The sequence below is a fragment of the Equus quagga genome, chromosome 8 (assembly GCF_021613505.1).
Source record: "Equus quagga isolate Etosha38 chromosome 8, UCLA_HA_Equagga_1.0, whole genome shotgun sequence".
NCBI lineage: Eukaryota > Metazoa > Chordata > Mammalia > Perissodactyla > Equidae > Equus > Equus quagga.
The window spans coordinates 88,073,905-88,092,315 of record NC_060274.1 but is presented as its reverse complement, the minus strand read 5'-3'; the positions used below and the strand labels follow the sequence as shown (position 1 = coordinate 88,092,315).

The window sequence follows — 18,411 nt, the reverse complement described above, 5'->3', positions numbered from 1 at the left end:
AATCCACAGAGAAATAAAATAGATTAGTAGTTGTTTAGGGACAGGAGTGGGCAGAGAGGGGGAAGGGACAGGAGGTGACAGCTAATGGGTATGGGGTTTCCTTTAGTGGGGACAAAAATGTTCTAAAATTAAATTGTGGTGATGGTTGCACAACTCTGCAAATATACAAAAAATCATTGAATTGTACACTTTGACTGAATTATAAGGTACATGAATTATATCTCAATAAAGCAATTTAAAAATGCTCTATCAAAAGCAAAGAAAAAATCTGCCCTCGTGGCTGGTAAATAAATATGTCATGAAATATTAAATGTGTTTATTCTTCTTTTCATGTATAGATGTGGCATCATGAATTACTTATCCAGTATCAGTCTATTACCTTTTGCACAAGTTAATTATTCTCTAAAAATTTCCTTTCTAGGTGGATATTTACTAGTCTAGACACATTCAAGGCACTACATTTTCTTCCATCACTTAACACAAAAATATACAACATAACTAATTCTGGAAAATATCAAAGAATGGCAATATTTACTGCCACATTTCTAAGCTGGCTGCAATTCCAAACTGGTGCCCTTGCTTGGTGATGATAAGAAAGTCTTCCCACACCACTTAGAATCAATAGCTAAGAACTCTGGGGTAACTGTTTGCCTGGGAAATAGGGTGGGTGTGGGTGAAAAAGGCCAGGACTTCTCTCACTCACCCTGAGGAGAAGCGTCAGTAGAAACCATTAGGCCCAAGGATCTCTACTGGGCCACAGGGCTAAGGGGGGTCATTTTCAGGTTATCAAAGAAAAAGCTTAGAGATCTGGCTTCCATTAGGCATATTCTCTCTTTGGATTTTGTCTCCTAAAAGTCCCAGCCTCTTTGAATACTCTCCTTTGGATGAGTCCATCCAAATGGCTGGTATGGTAAGCCAGGCTTATCACAGTTACCTGCCCAGGTAGGGTTGCTAGACCAAAAGCGTTACAAATCTCTAGGGGCAGACCTCGGTTTGGTATTCTTACAGCTGCCTAAGTGATTCCTATGTACAACCAAAGTTGAGAACCACTCTTTTGTATGGCCCCTTTGCTACGGAGCAGTTCAGTCTCGTTATTAGATTCTAGTATACGAAACAGATACATTTCATTACTAACTGACATAATGTAAGGGTATACTTATTTTTAAGAAAAGTAGCTTTGAATTTTCTCTTAAGTAAAAGGCATGTATCACCTACTCTTTAATTACATATAAACACACACATACTATGGAGAAAGAAACAATATACAGAAATATACAACTGGCCCACAAACAATATACACATATTAATTAGATTCAGTAAATGCTTTGTACTAATTTTAAGTGATACGAGTATTCTGTACAACTTGAAAATAAGTTAAACATAAAGATCTTGACCTGCAAAGTAAAATTTTTAAAGGACAACTTTTGATGCAAATAAACTGTAAACATAGCAAATGAACAACGAATCCTCTATTTTACTTTGTAAGCCCTGGGAACACGTGGGAGAAATCAGCAAGCCACAAACAAAGCTTCCTTAATGATATCTGACCATTATAAACAACATAATACCTTTTTAGTAAAACCTTGATGGTAACTGTGGGAAAAAGAAACTCCACAAGCACCACAGACAACATTCTTTCAAACAGCTAGTCCACTAAATAAACAGGACACAATTTAAATATTTTACTGTTAATAATAATAATACAAAGCTAGTCTGTATACATATCTTTAAACATAATTAATAATATTAATGATAATAATCATTAGCAGCTTTCTATATTCATGGAACCATGCTAATGAATTATTTATGTGCATTATCTCATTTAATCTTCACAACATTGTGAAATATGTACTATCATCAAGTAACATTTTACAGGAGAGAAAACTGTGGCTCAGGGAGGCTAAATAAATTGCCCAAGCCCACTCTGATTATAAGTGGAAGAGCTACAGCTTCACTTCTGCCAGAATCCAGAGCCCATGCTCTCAATCAACTGTGGTTAAGTATCAAGAGAACTCTTCAAATGAAAAAGTATCCCATTTTACAGTTTTAAAATAGAGGTTCAGAGAAGCTAAACAACATGCCCAAGACCATCAAGCTAACATGTGCAAGAGAGTTAAAAACTATGACCAAGGAACGTCCCACAAGAGCTCAGTTTTAAAAGTGAAAATGAAAAATCCTTAAGGTAGTAATAAGCCATTTGTAAGAGAGCAGACATTCTGACTCTGCCTGGCATAACAATGTCTACTTAGACAACAATCGCACAATTTTACATTGTTACAAGAAGCGTTTGTGTTTGGTTCAGATGCACGATCGTGATAGCTCTCACACACAGATTTACTGAACCCCAACAATGGGCTAGGCACTTTCAAATGTGAATCAAGGAGATGTATAATGAAAATAACTACAGTAACAAAGAAGAGTTGTGTTTGAGCCAAAAAAAGAGTTAAAGGCTTGGCAAGATCATAAACCTCATATTTTAGGAGAAAAATAATTATAGAATATTAAGGGGAAAATATAAAACAATAATATGAGAATTTTCCACGCTATTTTCCACTTCTAACAAAATGAAATAAGATCCTTAGGAAATATAATAGCAAATTTTTATCCTAGATCTACAAACATGACTCCAAAGGCCAAGTACAAACAACGACCCTGCCTTAGTCGCCTGGAAGAGATGGTCACGCATCATGTACGCATACTCAAGGTAGCCACATCTTCATTCACTTGGAACGGATGGAAAAAATTTCTCAATTAACAGGATTTATTATGATGGAAACTTGCATGGTTATATATCTTGGCTGCTGTTGTTATAAAAGGCTATAAGGAGAGATTTATAACAGAAATTTGTACAAAAACTGCCAGACAGAATTAGGAAGTCACTGTGTCTGCTGTGTAAGTTCAGCTGATTCTGTGCAACCCTTGTGTGTTGCATTCTTTCTCATGCTCTTATAACAGCAATAAGGAAGAGAGTTGTAACTTATTCATTCTCAAATACAGTAAATGCCACTAATGAAGGAGAATTTTCCAGTAGTGCCATGCCATCATTTTAAGGTGGGTATTACACACAAAAGTCTAATACTGCATGCAAGGGGAAAGCGTGCTTACTTATAGCAATAAGCAGGAGTTGGGGAAAAAATTAGCATAAGCAATGTTATCTGGGTTAGGTACCAGAATTCTTTTTGCAATTTATAGTGTGCTCCTGAATTATTATGTGTATGTATCTGAACAATATCACTAGTTAGATATAACAGAGCTTTCCCTACGCAAAAGTCTACAGATCATTCCTGGAACTCTGCATGGTTTTTTTCTTCTTAAGTGTTTGATTTCTTGCCACCAATGCTTTCCCAGACTCAGAAGTATTAATGAGATAGAGCCTTTGATTGGATAGGGGAGAGTGAGACTGGGGGAAAATCACCCTTGTTTCCAGTGGCAAGAATCCAAAAAAATTAGCTTAGGAAACTGTTATAAGATTGGGCTCCCTTCAGCTTCTACCAAAGATCCCCACACTTGGGCCACCCGCTGGGTCCAGTGTAAGCGAACACAATTGGTAAAGCCTGGTGCCCTGTCAAGCCCCTCCAAGGACAGCAACCCATAATCTAAGAAAATATAAAGCCCCGTCCAAGTTTTGACTACGAGAATCGCCAAGATCCACAACTTTTCCTGGCTCCAGGGTCTGGGCAGTGATAAATATTTTCAGCTTAATAATGTGCTGACTGATTACCACACTTTAATCTAAATGCCTTAAGAGGGTTCCACATCTGAGTTCTAGTTCTAAAATTCTACAATGACAGAACTAAAAATCTTAACCAAAACTACATCCTTCATATTCTATTTTTTTAGGACTATCAATTTGTCACTACTCTAGTTTGTGGCTTCTTCATTTAATATTTTCTTACTATAAATACATCCATTTAAAGCTAATGTTATGGCAGATAGACGACTGGGAATTCTTTTCAAACACACACATAATCATACAAAGTGGAAAGATATTATTAACATTCATATGATTCCCCAATATATGTATGATGCTGCAATCAACTGGTTGGCCTATTATGAATGGTGATGACACAATTCCTTTAGCATATTTAAAATGATAATTTTGCTTCTAGAAAAAGACCCCAGAACATAGTACACATTTAAATAATGGTAGGAATGAGTCATGACAATTGTTTATATTACACACATATTGCTATAAAGGCAATTATCAGTTTTATATTTATAGGAAACAACGAAGATTATCCATTCACTACCCAAAGCTAGGGAAAACTTACACATTTCAAGTGTTTTACATTTCCTAAGCTAGTTATAGGGTGACAACAGTGACAGGTGTGATGAAATGTGTAACATTCTTTGCAACCATGGTACAATACCTTCACTGTGACTGAACGGACAAGGTCAGTTCCCACTTCAACATCAGTAGCTTGCTGTAAACACAGAATTCAGAAGAGAAGAAAGGAAAGAACAGTTTCAATATTAGACGTCAATTAGTGACCACAAGGGAGGCGATATATACTTCCCATCACCAAAATAGGTAACTAACTATAAAGGATTTATCACTCTAATGACAGATTAAGAGTCAATGTGGCTTTCTGGAGGCCTTCATCTGGAAAGTCATGAGCTAATGTTAAAAAACCTATCCCCCACAAAAGGGGAGAAAAGGTCAGCTATTTTATTATTAACTACTCTATTGCCAAATTTATTTAAATGTTGAAACTAATTCTATTAACTCGTTCTTTATATTATATAGAAGAAGGCCTCCTTGTATTTTCTAGATAAACATGTCACTCTTTTAGGTCCTTGTATTTTCAACTTGCCAAAGGTATGTTTTATTCTGATTAATAATATGTATCCAAGATATATAACTAATGATATAAAGATTGAGTGGCCTTCCACCTAGAAAAAAAATAAAAGTAGGAGTGCATTTTTTTTAACTAGCAATATCATAAACTAGTTCACTCTTTGAGCATCAGCCTGGGTTACCTGGTCCTACCTCTTAAAGAATTCAGAGTATAACATAATAGAGCAAACACTTCCTTATAACTTATAACTTATTTTTTAGAGTGGCAGATTGAGAGGAAAAAAATGCTCACTCTATGACAGAATAAGACCAAGGGGTAACATATTTTCTAATAATGCCCATACTAATTCCTGGGGAACAATTAAGATCATAAAGTCTCTATCCAACAAATGAATAGATCCATTGTGCCTTAAATTAACTTATTCAAAATTTTTTACTAAGAAAAACTAAGCCACTTCTAAGCAAGGGGATTGCTATGATGTAATGGGTATCAGTAGAATTAAGGGTTGGAAGATTCATATTCTATTTATGACTCTATAGGAAACCATACACGAACCCTGATCCAACTTCTCAATCAAGAAGATAGGATAGCAATGCTCGTCTCTGCTACAAAAGATCCTATTCTAATACAAATTATATTATTTTTTGGATATGTGCTTTCATAATAATGATTCAAAATAAAATATTAAGCCAGGCTTTTTGCTCTAGTATTACCCAAAATCCAGGAAATGTTTTACATTTAGTTGTCCACAGATCTAAAAGAGCAACCAAGATCTCCTGTTTCCTGCTCTTTTCAATCCATGTCTAAACACCTAGATACTTCAAGGACAACAGTCTTTTAAGAACATAAAATTATACCCAGAGAGAAATGGCTATAGGAAAACACTAGGGCACCACAGCCACATAAATCGTTGGGCTAATGTTTTCCAGTGGGATGAATACGATACTCTCAAGAATCTCTTAAGAAGGAAAAAATAGTAAGACGGGAAATGAAACTGGAAAAAGACACCTAGTAAAGAGGAAACAGCACTCCAGGTTACCAACAGGGAAATATATATTACAATACTGTGCTATTACACAAGGCCTTGTACTACAAAGATCAAAAGTTGCTAAAGAACAGAAAGGGAATTCCTCATTCCAAATAGCCTATGTTTAAGAGAACCTAGAAAAAATTATATAAGTTGCCCAAAGGAAAAAAAGAATCATTTCCAAGGCAAGAAAATGTGTGTACATTTGTCAGCTAACTAAGCAGAAATGTTCCACTCAGACTACACCCTTCAGGTAGAGTGAGAAATGGTGTGTGCTGAATGGCCAACGTTTCAAACAGTGCCTCTTCTATGCTACTCAGCTGAGTGAATGTTTCTTTCATATACAGTCCTATTTTTTTTAAGTATATCCAACTTACTATACTACAGCAATGTTAACGTGATTTTTATCACAACTTGAGTTGGCTTTTTATGCCAAGATTAATCTTTGAAAACATGACAACTAGTTACTATATTATGCTCTAACACCAAATATCAGAGTCATTTCCTAGGCAAAATTATATAACACGAACTTCAAATACTATCACTTCAATCACTGCCTAAATTGACCAACTTTTGGAACAGACACAGAGGAATTTAATAGATTTGCCCAAACTGCAAGCAGCGAGACCATGCAAGCAGTCATAATCTACCAAGTGCTCACAGAAGACTAAACGAGGAGATAGGGTAACATAACCATGGACAGACGCCCTCATCCTTCTTGTTTCTCAGCTCTATTCACTCATTCATAGAGCAAATATATACTGAGCATCCATTATGTGACAAACACTAAGGATATGGCAGTGAATGAGACAAGCAACGGAATGAAGGTGGTGGCGGTGATGGTTGTGGTGCTGGTGGTGGTGGTGATGACTATGATGATGATGATGACAACAACAATGTTGGAAGAACTAAACTGTAATTTCATTATTATAGTGACGTTGGTTAATTATAACAATGCAACAAAGTAGATTTTATTATTATTCCCATTTTACAGATGAGAAAATTGAGACTAGGAAAACTAAATACCTTTCCTGGGTCACACAGATAGAAATGGGGGAAAATAATTCCTGGCCCAACTGTTTACTTTTAAACTATCCCCCGACCACAATCACCATAATGTCTTGAAGACTATAAATTACTAAACCCCGAGGTAGGCCTTCCATAAACGTTATCTCATTGAACCTGCAACAAAAATCTTGTGGGATCAGTATTACACATCTGGATTAGGATTATCTGAATACTCTGGTACTGAAAAAGTTAAAAAAAAGAAAAGGTAGATTCAGAATAATGGCAAGAACTCCTTCTACTCTTCTCCCTCCCTCCCCTTTTTTTATATAGAAATCCTGCCTAAAGAACTCTTTACTACACTGAGGCTAAAAATGGTTTTTTTAGATAGTAACAAAGACTAAAAGTTGCTATCCTCTCTAAAGTTTCTATCTAGAGGCCCAGAATTTAAGCCAATACATTTTGACCAAAATTCATCAGAGTCCACCGCCATCATAAACCCTTTTAAATCCTGAAAATATACCTACAGACACTGAATCAAAGTTAGGAGAAACCATGGCAGAAACTTTTAAGTCATCTTCTTTCTCAATCATGGGCCAAACACCTGTAATTTAAAAAGAAAAAGAAAGATATTTAATCATAAAGTAGACCTACTATATATAATTTTTTAAGGTTTATCTATACCATATATCAAAAGAAACCCATAAACATACACATAGTTTGAAAAAACTAATGCATTACAGAATTAGAAGCTTGATGCTAATTCTTTTCCCTCTACAATATTGTACAGAAAACTTGTCTCTTTCTCCAAAGACAATAGGTGAGATGTAACTTACTGACTGACCAGTGCTGGGAATTTCAATGCCCTCTCCTTAAGTACTGGTAGAAGCCCAAATTAGCACAACCTTTTTGAAAGTGAGTTAGCTAAAACTATCAAAATGTAAAAAGTACATGTCCTGTGACCTAACAATCCACTCCCAAGCATTTATCCAATACTTGCAGACATGCCCAAGGAGGTTCTCTGATGCTGGAAGTTACTAAAAGCAAAAACAAAAGCAAAACTAAAAACAACCTAAATCTCCGTTATTTCTATTAATAGGAAAATGGTTGGCTAAAGTATGGTACATCCATACTGCACAATGGTCCAAAGTCCAAGGCTGTAAATAAGAATGCTCTCCATCTTTACATACTGAAAAGAATTCCAAGAGGAGCCAATCAATTTTTTTTAAGGGCAAGGCATAGCACACTGTGTCTAATATGCAAATACTTGTGTAAAAATAATTACATAACCATGAAAATTTTCTTAAAGAATACACAAAAACTCTTGATAAAAGTTATCTTTAAATAATCTAGTGGAACTAAGAGCTCGGGTTTACCCTTTTAGTACTGTTTGAATTATTTTCCCATATTAATGTTATTTTCACAACTTAAAATTTCACAATTTAAAAAATGTTTATATTGGGGCCTGCCCAGTGGCGTAGTGGTTAAGTTCACACGCTCAGTTTCAGCAGCCCAGGGTTCACGGTTTGGATCCCAGCCATGGACCTACACACCATTCATCAAGCCATGCTGTGGCAGCATCCCACATAAAATAGAGGAAGATTGGCAACAGATGTTAGCCCAGGGCTAATCTTCCTCACCAAAAAAGAAAAAATTATAGTGCATGATGACATATTATGATCAACTGACAGAGATCCTAAATAAATAAGAAACATAAATAATATTTACGCACATATTTGTGTGTGTATATGCACATATATACATATGATAGACTACTGGCTGCCCACTTAACATCCATTCTTCCCCACTCCTTCTTTGTGGCAGATCCCTAATTCTGTTGAGGCATTCACCTTCTCAAAGTCACTGAATTGGTCAAATCCAATCATGGTGATTCCATTCCCCTGACCATTTGCTGTTTTACACATGAGCAAGGGGCTTAACCCTGGCAGATAGGAGGTAAGGGAAGTTGGGAGTGGGGAGTGCTGGCACATGCTTCTGGGAAAGCTATTCCTCCCTAATAAAAGGGGAGACTTGGGAGAAATAGCTCTCTTCTTCCCTGGATATCATATTTGCACATAATGCCTGGAACCGCTGAAATCAGCCTGTGACCCTGAGAGGAAACATCCCACACACACTGAGGATGGCTAACTGAAAATACAGAAAGCACTTGGACGTTGCCACATGAATCAGCTGTCTCACAAAGAGAAGAACTGCCTACAATTGCCATCAGGCATTCCCACCAATACTGCACTATTTAGAAAAGGAATTTCCAAAACTTAGTGAGAATACAAAACACTGCTCATTGCCCACCCAATAACCATTCTTCAGTTCTTATTTACTTAAAGAAGCCCAATTTTATTCTAAGCAACAAAGTGCTCAGCTAAAACACAAAATTTCCCAGTCTCTTTTGCAGCTTAGAGTGGCCAGTGAGATATGAGCAGAAGCTGCTTAGGGTGTGGCTTCCAGGAAAGATCCTTAAGGAGGCTGACTCAGCTGCAGATGTGAAGGCAGGAGTTCCAGAAGCCATCCTGGACCAATAGATGGCCTTGAGAGAGAAGGAATTGGAGTCCCTGATGACAACGGAACTGCCAGCCCAACCCTGGACTGCCCATTGCTGGACTTCTTTTCCATGAGAAAGAAATGAACTTCGGCCTTGTTTAAGCCACCTTATTTGGGTATTCAGACCCAGACATAACCCTCAACAACACACCTCCCCACAAGGTCACCAAGTACAAATGTTTCTCATACACAATGGTACAGTCAATTTAGTTATCCTAGACATATTTCAAATGAGGTGCAGACTATCATTTATATGCCCACGTCTTAGTGCTCGCCTTTCTCTCCTGAAGACCCACCGTGTGGGAATCTATCTCAACATCATACCCACTCCTTCACACCCACTCCAAGTAGAGAACATGATCAACTGTCTAAATCATAAGGAAACTCTGTCTTTGAAAGTGCCTACTGACAGATCTTGTTGACTACTGGTAACAGAAATGCTATGCAGGATTCACACTAATGAATTGAGTATGAAAAGCCTCAAAATCCATGAGCCATACAGAAATTATTACTATAATTTCATGCTTAGAACATACATTCCTCATGTAACTTACACACATAAAATCAGCTTCAAAAACACTTTTATTACAGTAGATAATATACACCATGTGTACAACGAAATGTACTCTTTAAATTGGCTTTAAATTTTGCTGCAACACTTGCTTTGAAGAAATAAAAAAAGCTTTAAGTACTGAACATAACCCACAAGACTGTGAACTTTTTTTGCAAGTTAAAGTCTCTGTACTAAAATAAGTGGCATTTAAATGAATAGAGGTCATCAAAAAGTTCAGAGTTTTAACTTCTCATAATTTTCTGTAATGAAAAATGATTTGGTGCTTTTATATAATTACAGGTATTTTAATAAACAAATACATCACGATTTTATAAGGGTAGAGAATACTAAATTTTTTTTCATATCTAGTCATGGAGTATTTTAAAAGTCTATCTTTCTTAAAAGTTTCTCTTTGTTTCTTTTTTAGGATAAAACCAAATGATGGTGGCATAGAAGGGGCAGGGAACTTCAAACATAAGCTAAAATTTGAGGTTATATAAATAATGAACTTTGCACCCCAATCTGTGGGTACATCCCTAGCTTAATTAGCAGTTGTTTCAAGAAACACAGAAGGATCAAGGTAATGACAAGTAAAGCAGCCTAACTCTTCTCACCCAAGGGCATCACCATGGCCACCAAAAAATAACTTTTAGCTCTAAGGGATTTTTCTCAGAAATGTTTTAGACAATGAAGTATTAATCAAGATATAACCAGCACATTGTTTTTTGGGAAAAGCAGAAATCTTGTGTGTGTGTGTGTGCGTGTGTGTCTTGGGAAAGACACAAAATTTGGAGTGAAAAGCCACATTAAGGTTATTTAATGAACTGTTTCCCAATTACATTTTTAAATGACAAAATGACACATAATTAAATGAATCCCCAAAACACTAGTATCAAAAATGGAAAATTGTATATTGCGATATGACACATCCAGTTTTAACCATTCTCCACTTGACAGGGGGGTATTGACAACAAATAGGTTTTTAAGTAATGGAGGTACTTAAAAAAACCCTAAGTTTCACTGGTTTACTTTCAAAACTTTCTAAGAGAATGTGTGAAGCCAAAGCATAATGATTTCATTTTAATATTCATATTTTTAAATATATTATCTAAATTCCTCTGAATCTGTCTTGGTAACATAGAGTCAAGACTACATAAATCTAACACAGTGACTGGAGCAGGAGTAAGATTGGCTCTGCTGTTTTGGTTGGCTTTTGATGCTCTGCTTCTTTTATTATTCCTACTTGTTTTAACATTTCTTTTATGTGAAAATAGTCCATATTTTTTCTCATTAAAAAAATACTTTTACCTGACCCTGAGAAGGGAATGTAAAGTAATGCTTTTCACATGTCCAACTCAAACTGCAGGATTGGTGTTTTGTTTCTCCTTTTAATTTACAATAAAATTATACCCTTGTGAATCCCAAAGTAAGATAATATTGAGTTATTCAAAACTCAGGAACTGAAAAATCATCAGCCTCTGAGTCATTAGAAATCAGCATACCGAAGGCTACACTCCATTTGGACGGCTAATTAACTACAAACATAAATTACATCGCTAAGCTGCAAATGACTACATTTTTAGCAACAAAGTGGTAACTCATGCACTGTTTTGGTTTCTTTTAAAAGAAGCAACTAAAATTTTTTCAGGGCTATTACAAGTTCATAAATGACCATTCTACAATTTAATGCTCTTCTCAAGGCCTGAAACCACTAGCCAAAGAAGTACTTATTCCTTTCTTGGAGTTTAAAGAAAAAAACTAATAGCACTATCCCTGAAACAAAAGCATTATCTTAAATAGGTCATATTTCTCAGAAGCTATAAAATGCAAATTAAGGACAAAGACAGTGTACTAAGGAGCAACACTGTTTTTACAAATATGACTTTCAGCCTGGGGGGTGGTTAACTAACAGGTACAAAACATTATCCATAAACAAAACGATATGAATTTTACAATGAATACTAAAATCAAACCATAAAAAGCTGCACATGAGATACCTTGTGATTTGTTAACATCTTTGATGATTTTCTGCAGTTCTTTCAATTCTATATCAAGTTCGTCATAGTTTAGTTCTCTAGATTCAACTTTTGGAGCTTGGAACAAAGAAGGGTCTGTTCCCAGGTATGAACACTGCAAGTGACCATCATCACTCAGAGTGACTATCACTCCCTTTAAATCCCTACAATAAGGAAGAGAGAATGAGGCAATTAAAATTTGAAGTGGATTTTGACTTGACCAACTACATTTTTTATTTAATTCATCTTCAACATACCATTAAGAAAACGGCTATATGGTTTAGCTATTTCTAAAGTTTTATATCAAAGACTCAGTTCAAATGTTTCAAACATGATTTATATTTATAGAAGTACTCCCAATGTTATAATTCATTACAGGAGGGAAAAAGCTTAACAACTGTGACAATAGCTGCCACTTTGGGGGACCTAACCACATGGCAAATCCTGCTCTAGGAGCTTTTCAAGCACGGTAGCATTTAATCTTCACTCCAGCCACCACTTGGCAGAGTCATAATAAGCATGTGAACAACACTGTGGAGCTACAGTGGATGGAGAGCTGGGCTGCTGCCTGGTGAAGACCAGGGTTGAGGCACAGGAGCAAAGATAGGACAATCCGGGGCAATGGCAATGAAGGTTCGTAGAGTAAGCCCTGGGAGGCCCTGAAGAGAAATGCACACCCTACGCTTTTCCTTTTCCTTCTCCCTAACTTTGGGATTCACGTCTGCCCTCTTTCCCCAGGTCCACCCACCATGGATGGCTTCCTTCACACACAATCCTACTCAAGTAGTTTTCTGGTCTGTTTACTCTTTCCCTTCACTCTTCAATAGAAGTTTTCCATTTTCTCATTAAGTAGCTCTTTCTCCATCATTCATCCTGATTATGTCTTTTCCACTCCATCCTTTCACTCTTCCTTCTCTCTTCCTTCTCTCTGTTTTACTGTAGAAACTAGCCATAATATATATTATAGATAATTGTAGCATACCATTTTTAAAAATAAAAGTTGTAAGTTTTACTGAAGTTGCTATAAAAAGTAAAGATGAACACTATTTGCTTCCTCCTCAGCTTGCCCAGAAGAAAAAAATTCAACATTGTCAGAAGTCATTTTGAGCTGATACATAATAAATTTATGTTTCCTAGTAGCCTTTGATTTAAAAAAAAAAAAAGGAGGGGGTAGGGATTCCAACCCTGTTCTAAAGATTAAATATTAATCAAAAATAACAGAAAATTTGAGAGAGAAAAGAGCTTGAAAAAAATAGTGCTATTTATCTGAAGAAAAGGAGATAGGGCATATAAGGGTCAAGGCCTTATTCAGAATGAATAAGAATTTTTAAAACTCCCCAATTTTGGGTCATGGCAAGTGGTCACCTCATTAATCGAAAAGCCCAACTTGGTTGACAGTAGATAGTACCATTGCTCAATCCTTCCCATAAGGTAGCCACCAGGATCCACTTTACCACCTGCCTTCAACACAACATTCCTAGACACACCTTCTCCAGGGCTTAGGCACAGTCACTACCCCATAATCCTGCGGTGTGGCTTCAGAGAAATAAACATAGATTGATGTCACTGATTCAACAGCTAAAGATCTAGACCAGGAGTCCGGGAACTCGCGTTCTAGCTCTGACTCTGCCCCTATATAGAGAAGTCTTAGGGAAGTCTTCCTAAATGTTCTTTCTCTCGAAAATGAGAAGATGAGATTAGATGATCTCAAAGGTCTTTAAGTTTTATGAATAGGTTCTGTCAATCTAGCTCAGAAAATAAATACTCCCAAAATATAATTATTTTCCTAAAATAAAGTGTGAAAAGTGACCCCATAGTACCTCTGGGCTTGACTCTTTTTTTGCAGGGAAGCGAAGCCACCTAGTGGCCATGGAAATCCTAACTTCCAGCTCTGACAAGACCGTTTCAAGAGGGTAAATCTCTGTTCCCTCTGAGTTGTGACTGTAATCTGTTCCCCATTCCATCCAGCCCCACCAAGGTCTGGGAACCCAGTGAGTCTCCAGGAAACTCTAGGACACTAAAGGGCAGATCTTTGGCTGGCTTCTCAGAGAATGTAGCGAGCATTGGTTCTTTGAGTCCAGAAGGGTATTTCCATTTCACCTTCACCCTTTGAGTGGCCTATAATATAGGAAACCTAACATGACCCACTACAAGTATCCCTCACTATCCAAATTTATTTGGTCTTTGAGTTGTATGGCTTATTATTGAATCAGTTTCATTCTACCATTTTAGAGAGCAAATAGCAACAATTTAGACACAAGGGATTTATCTAAAATTTATCTGAACCTATTAAGTTTCTGAGTTCAGAGAGGAAGAGTTTGAGTAGTCGTATATACATATATTTCTTCAGACTTTCAAAAAAAAATTCTTTATTGGTGCTTGAGGTGTCCAAACATAAAAGGGAGGAGCCAGGGTCTTCAGCACTGAAAGCACTTACCAAATGTCACCAGAATGTCTTGACAATAAATTACAAACTTTAAGTAATTTACTTTTTATTGTCAATAGCATCAGAGCCATGGCATATAATTTAGATCAAATAACAGAAATGTAGACTATAGATAAATTCATTTAACATTGCAGAAATACATGCAATAAAACCTGGAATAACATGGAATAAAACCAAAGGAACACTAAGACAAGCTCTAACACATCAAGAATACATCAGTGGAATTTCTATCTAAAACATCTATGATGGGACAGGCACTTTGACTCAGACCTATAGCACTGCTTAGTAAATAAGAAATGTCATCACTTGGTATCTTAATCCAAAGGAAAATTTTTTAAATATATACATATTGTTCCTAAAGTTAAGCCCAATTTAAGTATAAAGAGGAAAAGAAAATCACAATCAAGATTTTTTTTTAAATCTTTTCCTTAAAAAACATTATTTAACAATATTGTCCATGTGAGTTGATGCATAAATTCTGTGAATGACAGAATTTTATGCTGGAAGAAGGCATCAAGTAAACCAAGTATTATGTACTCTATTACTTACATTTTTAAAGTAGAATTAGCATTGTCAAAATTAAGGTCTCTAGATTATTACTGGTCCTTAAAGCATATCAGATAAGCCAAGGCACCAGAATAATGTATTTCATGAAGAATCAAGGTCAAAGACATTATATTCCTAGGACACATAACAATTTTGTGATTTTAGAAATGGGGCACAAAATTAAACAATAGAATTTGCTCAGGAATCTGAAAGTAATTGTTTCATCACTCAGTAAACATATCCCTGCCTTAACAATACATTCAAACAAAATTCCAGATGGGTTTTAAATGTTAAATTTAAAAATATGAAACTGTAAAAATATTTATCTGCCCGTGGGATAGAAAGAACTTTTGCTGCAAGAAAGCAACAGAGAAACTACAAAGGAAAGGATCTCTACATTAAACCACAAAAAACGTTTTAAACTTGTTATATGCTTTAAAAAACAACATGGTAAAAAGAACAAAAGACAAACAAACTGGGAAAATATTGGCAACCAACATAAAATACATAATTTAAGCTGAACCATGTGAAGTCGTGGATATTCAATTGTTTTTTACCTGTAAAAAGAATTTTATATGTTTCATCTAATATGTAAAGAACTCTTACAAATCAATGAAAATAAGATTATATCCCAAAAGGAAAAGGTCAAAGGTACAATTCTCATATAGTCATAAACAGATGAAAAAATTTTCAAAATCAAAGAAATATATGTTTTTAAAACTATTTTTAAAAAGCTGTATTTGATTATTTAATATCTCAAACTAGCAAAAATTGTATTTAACAATCAGTCTTGCTGTCAGAGAAGGTACATGGAAATAGAAACTATCATACACTTTCAATGGAAATGTAAATTTGTTAAAAATTCTTTTAGATAACATTTTAGAGATGTATATGTCAAAAGCCTTAAAAATGCTCATTGCCTTTTACACAGTAATCTACTTCCACAGTTATTAAGGTAATTTAGAAACAAACCAAATGATAAGAAAAAGGGGAAATATTTTTTTAAATCATGACACATCCATAATAGAATGTTTAGGAGCCATTAAAAATCATCTTACAAAACATCTGCTATCAAAAAAAACAGCAGAAAAAGAAATATTTAGTGTAAAAACAAAATATAATATGGCATATACATTGTATTCTAATTTTATAAGAATATAGGTATATGAAACACAAATTAGGAAAAAAATTACCTAAATGCTAATAGAATGGTTACTATCTCTGGTTAGTGAGATTATGAGCTATTTTTATGTTTTATAGTTACAAAATAAGATTAAAAAGAAAATTATTTTCTTTTTTTAAGAAAAAAATATATTCCATTTTCCATCCCCAAAGACTAAATTTGAATCAGCAATTAGAGGTTAAATGATCCGTGGAATTAAAACTTTCATCTAGTTTTCTTTTTCTGATAAGGCCAATCTACAAAATGTGCAACTTGAAAGTATTTGAAATACAGCTCACAAGAGATAGAAAAGGAATAGTTTCTTTTATTTGTTAATACAATAGAACAAACAAATAATAATTTTAAAAACATATGAAAAGAACATGCACTGAATCTAATGATCTCTTATCCAGCCATATTTTATGCAAAATAGAAATATTTTAAGTTAGAAAGTTGTCAAAGTCTGGGTTTTATTAGTATATAAAGACATCAAAGAAATCTTAAAAACTTAAATACTATTTATTGCAGCCAACTTTTATTCTGCCTCAGTAAGAAGCACATGATATAAAGGCACTTCCCTTTAAGCACAGCAGGCAGAATCCGTGCGGGCAGCCCCTTCTCAGCTCCAAGAGGCTGGACTTGGTCCCCTGAACATATTTTGAGTCACTTCATCATCATTCACTTAAAACATGTTTACTGAGCATCTGCTATACAACACTTCAAAGGCAAATAAGATGTGGTACTTGCCCCATAAAAAACTGTGGTCTAGTTGTAAAGGGAAGCTTGTTTTTTCAAAAACAAATAGCAATTGCAATATACAATGGCAGATGCTATAGCACAGTAGGAAGAGAGTACAGTGACCGTGCACAAGACAGCAGAACAAGGCTTCACAGGACATAGGACACAGAAGCTGGATCCTGATCTACAAGTAGATCCTCAGAAATTTTTTTTAAAAAATGGATCGACTCAAGGCAGAGGACTTTGGCCTTGGTGCACTCATTCAGTCTCAGGACCTTAAGTCCCTCTTTTGTGTCAGCTCCCATGTTTATAGCTCCAGACAGACCTCTCTCCCAAAGTACAGCCATGTACATCCAGCAGCCTACTTGATATCTCCACTTGGAAAGTCAACAGACATCTAAAACTGAACGACGCTACAACTGAATTCCTGATTTTGGCTCCTCTCCAACTCAAACCTGTCCCTCCTGCAGCCTTTTGTATCTCCAAGACAAGGAGGTATATGAACCATTCAGTGAAATAAAGAAACCCAGAGTAGCTGGAACAAAAAAAGTTCAGAGAGAGATTAGACCACTCTAGGGGGGAGTGGTTAACACAGTAAGTCCAGGTGAGGGAAGGTGGTGGGCCAGAAAAGGATGATGGGAATGGAGAGAAGGGGATAGATCAAAACATTTAGGAGGTATTATCACATTATCTCATTTAATCCTCTCCTCAATAACCTTATGAGGAAAAAGCACTGCCTTGGGGCAAACCTGGTGGCATAGCGGTTAAGTTCTCACACTCTGCTTCGGTGGCCTGCGGTTCACAGGTTCGGATTCCAGGCACAGACCTACAGATCACTCATCAAGCCACACTGTGGCAGTGTCCCACATACAAAGCAGAGGAAGACTGGCACGCATTTTAGTTGAGGGCGAAGCTTCCTCAAGCGAAAAGTGGAAGAGTGGCAATAGATGTTAGCTCAGGGCCAATGTTCCTCACCAAAAAAAAGAAGAAAAGGTACTGCCTCCACTTTACCAAAAAAAAAGAATGAAACCTAGAGAAGAGAAAATAATAGATTATGGTTACCAGGAGATAATAAGCAGAGCTGCAGAAAGCTGCAGGCTTTCTGGCTTCAGATCTGAAACTTCCTACTACCCCACAGCTGCCCTCAGAAGGCAGTAAATGACTCTTCATACAAAATGATTTTTTTAGACTAGACTATATTAGAAAATATAAAATGCTAAGGAACAGAATCAGTTTACATTTAACTGAATTGTATTTTAAATAAACTACAGAAGGGTTTTTTTTTCCCAGTATTATTCTAAGCACAATGCCTAAGTATTCAAGAATCAAATATGTAAAATAAAAAAGGAAGAGACCAATACTACATAAAACGTCATGTGAATGATATTTGCCTTTAATCTACAAAGTGAAATACAAAATGATTATGGCCATTTCCCCATGTTGATATAAAATTACCTGACATACCTGTTTGGAATTCAGTAGTAAAGGCATATTTCATAGCCATTTAGAAGTTGCTATTGTCAGTAGGTTCCAACTCTATACATTTAGAAAATATTTTAAA

At 35.8% G+C, this 18,411-nt stretch overlaps 1 protein-coding gene across 8 annotated transcripts in view; it reads right to left on the bottom strand.

Moving 5' to 3' along the window:
- The window catches only part of BBS9 (Bardet-Biedl syndrome 9), a 421,646-nt gene that overhangs the window by 246,304 nt on the left and 156,931 nt on the right, over window positions 1-18,411 (bottom strand). For all 8 annotated transcript variants that reach the window (XM_046670725.1, XM_046670730.1, XM_046670726.1 and 5 more), the window contains 3 exons: window positions 11,941-12,122; window positions 7,359-7,435; window positions 4,371-4,424 (listed from right to left, as the gene is read on the bottom strand). In XM_046670725.1, the coding sequence (XP_046526681.1) occupies window positions 4,371-4,424; window positions 7,359-7,435; window positions 11,941-12,122 (313 nt within the window). The remainder of the gene's footprint in view (window positions 1-4,370; window positions 4,425-7,358; window positions 7,436-11,940; window positions 12,123-18,411) is intronic.